General features: G+C 45.5%; 1 protein-coding gene and 1 long non-coding RNA gene across 3 annotated transcripts in view; one reads left to right on the top strand and one right to left on the bottom strand.

Moving 5' to 3' along the window:
- The window catches only part of LOC139535985 (lysyl oxidase homolog 2A-like), a 76,771-nt gene that overhangs the window by 26,584 nt on the left and 37,597 nt on the right, over positions 1 to 12,590 (bottom strand). For both annotated transcript variants that reach the window (XM_071336025.1, XM_071336026.1), the window contains 2 exons: positions 5,093 to 5,301; positions 4,209 to 4,425 (listed from right to left, as the gene is read on the bottom strand). In XM_071336025.1, the coding sequence (XP_071192126.1) occupies positions 4,209 to 4,425; positions 5,093 to 5,301 (426 nt within the window). The remainder of the gene's footprint in view (positions 1 to 4,208; positions 4,426 to 5,092; positions 5,302 to 12,590) is intronic.
- Positions 157 to 2,763, top strand: LOC139535988 (uncharacterized). The gene is made up of 3 exons (XR_011667238.1): positions 157 to 386; positions 1,127 to 1,772; positions 1,889 to 2,763. It is a non-coding gene; the product is annotated as an uncharacterized lncRNA (long non-coding RNA).

Below are 12,590 nucleotides of genomic sequence, written 5' to 3'. Positions count from 1 at the left end.
GAGTCTAGTTGGTTTAGCCAAAGAAAAAGTCGGAACCTTCCTGCTAGCCATGATTGGCTGAGATAATGAGTGGGCTGGACATGCCGAGAAATTAGTTACAGATTGGTGTGCAGTGTAGCATCTTGTGTCTATAAAATGAGTTGCTCATTATGCATACATAATCCTTTCTACTGCAGGTTTTTTCAAAAGATATAACGTTAGCCACGGAGAACTGCAAATATGTTGCTACTGCTCTCAATAACATTGCTGCCCTGAATTTATCAGGCGCTATCGACAAAGGTCAATGGGAAAAAGTTGAACGACTACTTTCTGGAGGACGATCGTGCCATGCTGACTCTCTCTGACTCTGAAAAATGAATCAGACGATGAGGAAATCCCTGATTTAGGTAAAAACATTATAATCTAAAAATACATTGTAGAGTCTTCTGATGACAGTGATGGGGAAGAAACGGCGATCAACATGTATGAACTGTGTGTAATGTTAGTGATGTTTTCTCAGAATGCCATTTCGTATTGCTAGTTATAGCCTATTGTTAGGTAGCTAACTAGCAAACATTGATCCTATTTGGTTAACTTTAGCTAGCTATGACAATCAGTTTGTATTGCTAGTACTTTATGGCTTGGGATTATAGTTAATTGTTAAGCTAGCTAGCTAATGTTAATGTTACATGTCTAAACAAAAGACCCCAAGTTAAAGCTTGCTGTTAGCTAGCTAATGTTAGCTGAGGTTAGATGGCTGGCTTGCTAGCTAGCACTAGCTTACGTGTATGAACTGTGTAACGTTACTGATATTTTCTCAGAATGCCATTTCGCATAGCTAGTTATAACCTAATGTTATCTAGCTAACATTGAACTTATTTGGTTTAACTTTAGCTAGCTATGACAGTCAGTTTGTATTGCTAGTACTCTAGGGTTTGGGCTTATGGTTCATTATTTAGCTTGCTACACGTCTAAACAAAAGACCCCAAGTTAAAGCTTGCTGTTAGCTAGATAACGTTAGCTGACGTTAGATGGCTGGCTAGCTAACATTACGTGTATGAACTGTGTATAGTGATATTTCAGAATACCATTTCGCATCTATTGTATAATAATGCAAAAATATTTGTATCTGGAATTTGTCTTTCAGCATCAGTAGAACACGCCTGACTCTCCTCCACCAGTCATATAAGGAGAATGTTCTAATGCCTCCCATCAAAAAGAGAGCTGGCACAAGCAAGCACAGGTTACACCTGAAGCATGAGGACTTGCAGCATGTGGTGAACTTCATCAACAACTACGCAGAGGATAATGCAGTAGTATTACCAGGATGCCCCTAGGACACAAACACTTTTGCGGAAAGCTGCTGTCATCCCATGTGACAAAAGCAGCAGTGTGGCGTCTCTACAAGGAATCGATGACAACACACGTTTTGATTTATTTAATTGACCTCCAACATGATTGGCACTACTTTTATTGATCTCACATTATTTATGTCTCTGGGGGCCCCTACTGAACCAGAAAACAGCCTGGACCTTCACTTCCTGATCACAGGCCACACCAAGTTTGCCCCCGACTGGTGCTTCGGCCTCATCAAGCAGCGCTTCAGAAAGACCAGAGTGAACACTTTGTCTGAGATGCCGGTGTTGTGAAGGACAGCACTGTGACAGGGGTCAACATCCCACAGCTGGTTGGACTGGAGGATGATACGGTGCTGGTGGAAAGCTATGGTTGGCAACAACACCTGACTCCGTACTTCAGGCTGCTGCCACAGATCAGCAGTACCAGCACTTCAGGTGAAAATCATTTTCATTGCATTGTATGAGGTTACTCTTCTTATCTAAACTTGGGAGTTAAATTGATGTTGTGCAATGTTATGTCTTCTGATTTAATTTTATTCCCTGTTTAACAGCTTCGATGCTCTGGAGCCTGGTGTTGTTGTCACCAAGGAGCGTTCGGACTGTCAGGACCAAGTTTCAGCTGCTGCGCAATGCTGACATCCTTCCTCCCATAGATGGTCTGCCTGTACAATCATCGCCAGGACTGGACACAGCTAGACAAACTCATTTTTTTGAGAAGATCAGGGAGTTTTGCGACGAAGAGGCTATGGACATCACATGTCCTAAACCAAAGTCAAGGGCAGGACAGAAACAGGCTCTCCGAATATAGATTGCCTTGTTCATACGTGGTTCGGACAGACCAGTCAGCACTATCTGCAGTGCCTCTATTCAAATGACTCACACACACCATACTTTGCTGCTACTATTTTTTTTATCCTGCTGCTCAGTCACTTTACCCCTGATTGTATGCATATAATTACCTCGTCTATCACTGATATCGTTATTGATATTGTTCTTGTACATACTGTATATTATTTTATTTATATTGACAATATCTATTTCTTATATTGCTACTATGCAAGTAACCATTTGGCTGTACCGTTTACACCATCTGTAGAGATCCATCCACTTAGGAAGACTTAGCAAAATATTGATACAGTTGAAGTCAGAAGTTTATATACACTTAGGTTGGGGTCATTAAAACTCGTTTTTCAACCACTCCACAAACTTCTTGTTAACAAACTATAGTTTTGGCAAGTCGGTTAGGACATCTACTTTGTGCATGAAACAAGTAATTTTTCCAACAATTGTTTACAGACCGATTATTTCACTTATACTTCACTGTATCACAATTCCAGTGGGTCAGAGGTTTACATACACTGAGTTGACTGTGCCTTTAAACAGCTTGGAAAATTCCAGAAAATTAAGTCATGGCTTTAGAAGCTTCTGATAGGCTAATTGACATCATTTGAGTCAATTGGAGGTGTACCTGTGGATATATTTAAAGGCCTACCTTCAAACTCAGTGCCTCTTTGCTTGATATCATGGGAAAATTAAAAGAAATCATCCAAGATTTCATTGTGGTCTACAATGATTTGTGGTCTACAATGAATCTGGTTCATCCTTGGGAGAAATTTCCAAACACCTGAAGGTACCACGTTCATCTGTACAAGCAATAGTACGCAAGTATAAACACCATGGGACCACGCAGCCGTCATACCACTCAGGAAGGAGACGCATTCTGTCTCCTAGAGATGAATGTACTTTGGTGCGAAAAGTGCAAATCAATCCCAGAACAGCAAAGGACCTTGTGAAGATGCTGGAGGAAACAGGTACAAAAGTATCTATAGCCACAGTAAAACTGTGATAAAGCGCGAGAGCAGGGAGAGAGAGGTGCCGCTATAGCAGGTGGGGGAGGGTCCGTACTGTGAGCGAGTGACACAGGGAGCAGGGAGGGAGAGATGACAGACAGCAACCAACCAACAAGCCGACTCACACTATAATAGACTAATAGCTGACATAGCTAGGTTATTTATCATCAAATATGAATACATAGTACCTTAGCTAGCTAGGCTAAAAGAGGCTGCAGTGCATGCACTTTCTCATCTTACAGTTACAAATAACAACAACTCCATTCAGAATATTAAGTAGCAGCCCAAATGTTGGCTCTTGGTCATTGTAGCCTCTCATTCTCCTTTAAATTTTAATTCTGTCATTTTAATTCCATCTTCCATTGATTAGATATCTCCTAACTTTTGCCACACACAGAGGCTGCTTTGATGACCAACAACAACAACAAGCTACACGCGCCACACTTGTAAAAAGCAAGAGCAGCAGCATAAATTATAACATTTCTCTCTCAGTCATGTTCGGATTGGTATGGGCCTTTCCGGACAAGTCACTTAAAATTACACATACCCGAGACCTGTGACAATCATATCACCTGTAACATGTGACATTATTTAGAATTCTGGATCCGGACCCGCTCGGGTCTCAGGTATTCGGGTACAGGTGGATCCATGAAGACCTCTAGCTCATTGGCTTGAACTCGAATTGTTAGGGGGCTGGCCCACGTGGGGAAAATTTGGGGGAAAATGGCGGAGCACAGCTTCCAGAAAGACATTCGCATTCAAACTAGGGATTTCGTGGCTAATTCTACTCATATATTATGCACGTATGAACAACACATTGACACATCCAGCCCAAAGTAGTCGCCAAAGTTCCGAAGCATGTCTTTAACAACTCTCCTAGGGTCTTGTTCTTCATAATTTTCTCCTCTTCTGAATGCTTTCAATTTCAATACAAGATACAAGGCCAGAGACAGCTCAAACTGTAGTATTCACATCTCTATCATATCATAAACTCTCTCTCGTTCCAGATGATTCAACCTACCTCCACCCTGTAGGCCTTGCTGAAGCCCTGGGCGTAGCTGGGAGCAAATGCCCGTCCTGGGACACAGCTCACCACCACAGGCATCCCCTTCTCACAGGTGGCGTTCCCCTTCAGCTCCACCTTGCGGCCCAGCTTACAGCCATGCAGGCTGGCCTCGTTCCCCGTGCAGTTCACCCCGAAGTCCCAGTAGTTCTTCTTCCTCCGCTTGGCCAGCAGCCTGAGACAGGAGAACAAGACTTTGAATTGAGTTGATTTGGATTTTGTTGAAGTGCACTAAATTAAAATGGTTATTTTCTAATTTTAGCCTGCTGTGAAAACATGATCTTCTCTACAGTACCTGATGAGTAAACATTATACAAACAACCTTGTTTTTTATAATACATAAAACACTTACAGAAATATTACCCTACCCTTCCTGAATAAAGATGTTGTCCGGTTCAACTTGGGAGTTTTAGACGTATTTATTGACGGTTTTAAGAGCAAGGTTGTGCCCATCTGCACCTTGTGCTAAAAGTACAATGTCTTCTGGAATTGGCTAACCCCACTGTACAGCACATTTTAGGTTAACTCAACCGTGTTGATAATGAGTATAATCATCTTGTCTGGCGGGTTGATGAAGGTGAGGAGTGCTAATATTAACATTTACTAGCTGACCCTCCTGACTCCTGCTCTCATAGCCTGTAAAAGATGAAGGAACTCAGAAGTCCACAGCTGAAGGAGTGAGTCCATAGTAATGGACTAGTAATAGTAAAGCTGAATGAGTTAGTCCATAGTAATGTTCTAGTAATATTAAGGCTGAATGAGTTAGTCCACAGTAATGTACTAGTAATATTAAGGCTGAATGAGTTAGTCCACAGTAATGAACTAGTAACAGTAAAGCTTACTTGTAGACTTTAGTGTTGTATCCTTTCTCTCCAGGAAAGCCGTACATCCCACAGATGACCCTGTTGTTCATCTCTGTCCACTCTTCGTCACAGATCTGTCTCCACTTCCCCCCGTCCTTCACCTCCAGGTAGCCCTCTGTGATGGGGACCCTTTTACGCTGGGAGGAGATAGCCCGGATACGCACCTCTTCTAGCTGGACATTCAGACTCTGCAGATAAAGTGATATACATAGATCCTGGATCATCCACAGTCAAATTCCATCAGTTATTATTTCACGTGAAGATTATCAATGAAACAAATTTCATTTGCTTCAGGGCATAGTATGGAGCCCTTCTTTTTCATTTTTGAGAGCATATTTGCCTTAAAACTGCACTGCTTTAGTTAACACTATATCAATGTCTGGAATTTGTTTTGCTCTGTCAGCAACGTGACCAGAGAAGTGAGTTCAGGGTGAAGGAACATACATCAACAGATGGACTTCTCAACATGGAGATAACCTTTAACCACACACATCATCAATCTATTATATAGAAATATTGGTGAAGTTTCTGTTCCCGTAGGCCTATGTTACGCAACTTTTGAGAAAGTAAATAAGACATTGATAATATGAGTGATTGGACTAGGGGAATGACATGTGCATACTCAATAATTAAATTAATTGATCTTCTCTCAATCATAATCAATCAGTAAAATACCAAGAGGTGGTGCTGCAAAAACACGTAAAAAGTCACGCTTTTATGCTATCTTGATTGAACATGACAAAAATTAAGAATTGCTTGCCCCTTTCACCAAGCTACAATAACAGTCAAAACAAAAGCTGTTGCCTGAAGGCTGAGGAAGGCTGAGTGTGGTCCTCTCCTACCTCTGGTCAATGTTAACCCTAACCCTATACTATGGGTCTATAAACCCAACTGGTCAGTAGGGGGGTCATGGTCCTCAATTATCCTCCTCTGTCTGTCCTGAGGAACCTTAAAGGAGAGTGGCGTCTTCACCTTTGACCTCTAGGTTGCGTGCGAAGACTGCTCTATGCTCCCTCACGCATCCATGTTATAGACCTCTGACTGTTCAGCCCCCTATTAAAGTCCATACATCCATAGACCCACAGTCTAACTTCTGGCTGGGCTGTAATGTGTATTGTGAGGACACGAAGTGATTGAGTGCCAACCCTTTAACAACTGCTTTGCTAAGCCATGAATGCTGAGCTCAGCCTTTTCTCCAACAACCCAGTCATCTCGCCCCTGGAGAAAGCCAGTCCAACATTTCTGTGTGAAGCCAGAAACATTAGCTTTTAATGAAAATGGGAGTATATTTCCTGGTGTCAGCATCGGGGAATGTTCGGATCCCCTCAACACCAATGTAGCAGTGGAGGGAAAGACGTGACTGAATCAGAGACCCCAGTCACCCGACTACTGACCACAGTGGCGAGAGAGGAGAGAGAAGACAGTCTTTCATAAATGTAATCACGACAGTCACGGTATGACTGTGAGTTTCCATCCATCCAACAGCAGAGCAAGGCAGGGTTAGTGTGGTCATGTGGTCATGGGCAGAGGGCCTTGAAAGGACTCGGAGGTTCTAGCCGCAAAGTGGGCAAGGATTCTCTCTAACTTTAAACTGTCTCATCAAATAAATTATGAAAAATATTAATAATATTCCACCCATGAGGCCACTAGAGGGCGATTTGATCATTTACATTTACATTTACATTTAAGTCATTTAGCAGACGCTCTTATCCAGAGCGACTTACAAATTGGTGCATTCACCTTATGATATCCAGTGGAACAACCACTTTACAATAGTGCATCTAACTCTTTTAAGGGGGGGGGTTAGAAGGATTACTTTATCCTATCCTAGGTATTCCTTAAAGAGGTGGGGTTTCAGGTGTCTCCGGAAGGTGGTGATTGACTCCGCTGACCTGGCGTCGTGAGGGAGTTTGTTCCACCATTGGGGTGCCAGAGCAGCGAACAGTTTTGACTGGGCTGAGCGGGAACTGTACTTCCTCAGAGGTAGGGAGGCGAGCAGGCCAGAGGTGGATGAACGCAGTGCCCTTGTTTGGGTGTAGGGCCTGATCAGAGCCTGAAGGTACGGAGGTGCCGTTCCCCTCACAGCTCCGTAGGCAAGCACCATGGTCTTGTAGCGGATGCGAGCTTCAACTGGAAGCCAGTGGAGAGAGCGGAGGAGCGGGGTGACGTGAGAGAACTTGGGAAAGTTGAACACCAGACGGGCTGCGGCGTTCTGGATGAGTTGTAGGGGTTTAATGGCACAGGCAGGGAGCCCAGCCAACAGCGAGTTGCAGTAATCCAGACGGGAGATGACAAGTGCCTGGATTAGGACCTGCGCCGCTTCCTGCGTGAGGCAGGGTCGTACTCTGCGAATGTTGTAGAGCATGAACCTACAGGAACGGGTCACCGCCTTGATGTTAGTTGAGAACGACAGGGTGTTGTCCAGGATCACGCCAAGGTTCTTAGCACTCTGGGAGGAGGACACAATGGAGTTGTCAACCGTGATGGCGAGATCATGGAACGGGCAGTCCTTCCCCGGGAGGAAGAGCAGCTCCGTCTTGCCGAGGTTCAGCTTGAGGTGGTGATCCGTCATCCACACTGATATGTCTGCCAGACATGCAGAGATGCGATTCACCACCTGGTTATCAGAGGGGGGAAAGGAGAAGATTAATTGTGTGTCGTCTGCATAGCAATGATAGGAGAGACCATGTGAGGATATGACAGAGCCAAGTGACTTGGTGTATAGCGAGAATAGGAGAGGGCCTAGAACAGAGCCCTGGGGGACACCAGTGGTGAGAGCACGTGGTGCGGAGACAGATTCTCGCCACGCCACCTGGTAGGAGCGACCTGTCAGGTAGGACGCAATCCAAGCGTGGGCCGCGCCGGAGATGCCCAGCTCGGAGAGGGTGGAGAGGAGGATCTGATGGTTCACAGTATCAAAGGCAGCCGATAGGTCTAGAAGGATGAGAGCAGAGGAGAGAGAGTTAGCTTTAGCAGTGCGGAGCGCCTCCGTGACACAGAGAAGAGCAGTCTCAGTTGAATGACTAGTCTTGAAACCTGACTGATTTGGATCAAGAAGGTCATTCTGAGAGAGATAGCAGGAGAGCTGGCCAAGGACGGCACGTTCAAGAGTTTTGGAGAGAAAAGAAAGAAGGGATACTGGTCTGTAGTTGTTGACATCGGAGGGATCGAGTGTAGGTTTTTTCAGAAGGGGTGCAACTCTCGCTCTCTTGAAGACGGAAGGGACGTAGCCAGCGGTCAAGGATGAGTTGATGAGCGAGGTGAGGTAAGGGAGAAGGTCTCCGGAAATGGTCTGGAGAAGAGAGGAGGGGATAGGGTCAAGCGGGCAGGTTGTTGGGCGGCCGGCCGTCACAAGACGCGAGATTTCATCTGGAGAGAGAGGGGAGAAAGAGGTCAAAGCACAGGGTAGGGCAGTGTGAGCAGAACCAGCGGTGTCGTTTGACTTAGCAAACGAGGATCGGATGTCGTCGACCTTCTTTTCAAAATGGTTGACGAAGTCATCAGCAGAGAGGGAGGAGGGGGGAGGAGGGGGAGGAGGATTCAGGAGGGGGGAGAAGGTGGCAAAGAGCTTCCTAGGGTTAGAGGCAGATGCTTGGAATTTAGAGTGGTAGAAATTGGCTTTAGCAGCAGAGACAGAAGAGGAGAATGTAGAGAGGAGGGAGTGAAAGGATGCCAGGTCCGCAGGGAGGCGAGTTTTCCTCCATTTCCGCTCGGCTGCCCGGAGCCCTGTTCTGTGAGCTCGCAATGAGTCGTCGAGCCACGGAGCAGGAGGGGAGGACCGAGCCGGCCTGGAGGATAGGGGACATAGAGAGTCAAAGGATGCAGAAAGGGAGGAGAGGATGGTTGAGGAGGCAGAATCAGGAGATAGGTTGGAGAAGGTTTGAGCAGAGGGAAGAGATGATAGGATGGAAGAGGAGAGAGTAGCGGGGGAGAGAGAGCGAAGGTTGGGACGGCGCGATACCATCCGAGTAGGGGCAGTGTGGGAAGTGTTGGATGAGAGCGAGAGGGAAAAGGATACAAGGTAGTGGTCGGAGACTTGGAGGGGAGTTGCAATGAGATTAGTGGAAGAACAGCATCTAGTAAAGATGAGGTCAAGCGTATTGCCTGCCTTGTGAGTAGGGGGGAAAGGTGAGAGGGTGAGGTCAAAAGAGGAGAGGAGTGGAAAGAAGGAGGCAGAGAGGAATGAGTCAAAGGTAGACGTGGGGAGGTTAAAGTCACCCAGAACTGTGAGAGGTGAGCCATCCTCAGGAAAGGAACTTATCAGGGCGTCAAGCTCATTGATGAACTCTCCAAGGGAACCTGGAGGGCGATAAATGATAAGGATGTTAAGCTTGAAAGGGCTGGTAACTGTGACAGCATGGAATTCAAAGGAGGCGATAGACAGATGGGTCAGGGGAGAAAGAGAGAATGTCCACTTGGGAGAGATGAGGATCCCAGTGCCACCACCCCGCTGACCAGAAGCTCTCGGGGTGTGCGAGAACACGTGGGCAGACGAGGAGAGAGCAGTAGGAGTAGCAGTGTTATCAGTGGTAATCCATGTTTCCGTCAGTGCCAAGAAGTCGAGGGACTGGAGGGAAGCATAGGCTGAGATGAACTCTGCCTTGTTGGCCGCAGATCGGCAGTTCCAGAGGCTGCCTGAGACCTGGAACTCCACGTGGGTCGTGCGCGCTGGGACCACCAGGTTAGAGTAGCAGCGGCCACGCGGTGTGAAGCGTTTGTATGGTCTGTGCAGAGAGGAGAGAACAGGGATAGACAGACACATAGTTGACAGGCTACAGAAGAGGCTACGCTAATGCAAAGGAGATTGGAATGACAAGTGGACTACACGTCTCGAATGTTCAGAAAGTTAAGCTTACGTTGCAAAAAATCTTATTGACTAAAATGATATAGTACTGCTGGCTGGTGAAATAGGCTAGCTAGCAGTGGCTGCGTTGTTGACTTTGTTTGAAAGTGTAGCTGGCTAGGTAACCTCTAACTGGCTAGGTAACCTCGACAATTACTCTAGACTACACAATTATCTTGGATACAAAGACGGCTATGTAGCCAGCTAAGATCAAACAAATCAAACTGTTGTACTGTAATGAAATGAAATGTAATACTACCTGTAATACTACCTGTGGAGCAAAGCGGAATGCAACTACTCGCTCCAAACCAAACCGGAAGTGCGTATCGTAGAGGGAGAGGCAATAGAAGTGTTGTTTCTTGTATTATTGTCTTTTGTGTCTTTAGAGGACTGCTTCACCTTAATGTCCCCTTTCCCTTTTCTTCTGTCCTTATTTTGTCCCACTTTGTCCCTTCTTTGTCCCTTCTTCTCTTCTGCCAACTAGACACTCCTTGTTAGCTAGCTAGCTTCTTTCAGGAATGTCCCTAGCAACTGCCTAGCAACAGGTAAACAACTTAGCTAGCTAAGAAAACGGTATAATTTTATGAAAAATTTTTACTTTTTCAAAAGCCTTTCTTCTTTGTTTGCTGCTTGTTTGGTCTCCTATTCAGTTTGCAGTTTTCTTTTGATTTTTTTTTCGATGTACTTTACTCTAAAAAAAACATTAAAATTTCAATATTTGTAGGAGCTCATCTTTTCAGCTGCTGCTGCTTAATTATATCACCATAGTAAAATATTAATAATATTCCACCCATGAGGCCACTAGAGGGCGATTTGATCATTTGACTGCATGAAAGGGGTTCGAATGTAGAAATCATGCTTATCAAATATGCGAACTTAATTTTGGGAAGTTTCAGACATTAATGTCTCAAAACTACTGACCTTTATAAATCACAAGATTTACATGATTTCACCGACAGACAAGGTAACCCTGTTTCTAGCAGCATTTTTATGTATTTATTTCTGTTATTTCTTAAGTTATTTCCTCAGAACGTTTCTTGTATTATTACCTACCGCTGGAAAGATCTGAGGTCATTCACCAGAAATTCAAGCAGAAATTTGACTTCCCTGACCTGGATCCTTAGTTTAAACTTCGCGAGGCAGCTCTATTTATCTCAGGGGCTGCACTAAAATGCAGACACCATAGAAGAGGTAGAAGGAGTGTGGCCCTAGTCAGACTCAGGCGGCATGCATACCATCCACCGCTTCCGAGTATATTACTTGCTAGCGTTCAGTCCCTGGACAATAAAATAGACGAGCTCAGGGTGAGGATCTCCTTCCAGAGACATCAGGGACCGTGACATACTCTGTTTTACGGAATCATGGCTCTCTCCGGAAATATTATCCCTATCCATTCAGCCAGTGGGGTTCTCTGTTCATCGCGCTGACAGGAAGAAAGAACTCTCAGGGAAAAACAAAGGTGGAGGAGTTTGTTACATGATTACTGCGACGTCTCTTAAGGAACTACACTGGACTATGTCCAAACTAGAAACTGCATATCCTGACGCCGCATTTACTGTAGCTAGGGACTTTAATAAAGGACGTCTGAGTGAAACGCTACCGAAATTCTATTAACACATCTCCTGTGCTACAAGCGCAACACAGACCCTGGATCATTGCTACCCTCCCTACTGGGGCGGCTACAAGGCCTTCCCAAGCCCTCCCTTCAGCAAATCAGATCACGCCTCCATTCTGCTCCTCCCCACCTATAGGCAGAAACTTAAACAGCATGCTCCCATGGCAAGGATGTTGGTCTCCCCAATCAATTGTTTTGATCTTGTGGATGGGGAAATGTTCAGGGTCGCCCCGGTGAATAGACTCAATGTATACACTGACTCGGTAACTGGGTTCATCAGGAAGTGCATAGAGGATGTTGTTCCCACTGTGGCGAATAGAACTTATCCAAACCAAAAACTGTAGATGGCAGAATTTGGGCAAAACTGAAAGTGTGAACCACCGCATTTAACTATAGCAAGGTGACTTGGAACATGAACGTGTAAAACCGACCAGCTATGACATCCGTAAGGCAATCAAAGAGGATGACTATTGCCTGGTAGCACTCACTTCTGTCATAATGAAGTGCTTTGAGAGGCTAGTTGAGAACCATATCACCTTTGCATATCGCCCCAACAGATGTCCGCAATCGCCATTGTACTGCACACTGCCTTATCCCACCTCGACTCCACCTCAGCGTTCAACACCATAGTGCCCTCCAAGCTCATCACTAAGCTCAGGGCCCTGGGTCTGAACCCTTCCCTGTGCAACTGGGTTCTGGACTTCCTGATGGGCCGACCCCTAGTGGTGAAGGTAGGCAAAAACACCTCCACCTCTCTGATCCTCAACACGGGGGCTCCACAGGGATGCGTGCTCAGTCCCCTCCTGTACTCCCTGTTCACACATGACTAGGGCTATTGCGGTGACAATATTACTGCCACACCAGAAGTCATGGGTCATGACCGCAGTAAAATTCCACGTGATCGTTGAGTCACGGTAATCTCCTCTTATGCACTGTGGTCATGTGATAGTACCCAACTCACTAATGACCATCAGGTCGCTAATGGCCTGGTACTCAGGGCTCTATCGTCCCTCTAACCA

Source organism: Salvelinus alpinus, chromosome 12, assembly GCF_045679555.1.
Source record: "Salvelinus alpinus chromosome 12, SLU_Salpinus.1, whole genome shotgun sequence".
Lineage (NCBI taxonomy): Eukaryota > Metazoa > Chordata > Actinopteri > Salmoniformes > Salmonidae > Salvelinus > Salvelinus alpinus.
The sequence above is the reverse complement of the archived record's forward strand: the minus strand, read 5'-3'. Positions and strand labels throughout refer to the sequence as shown.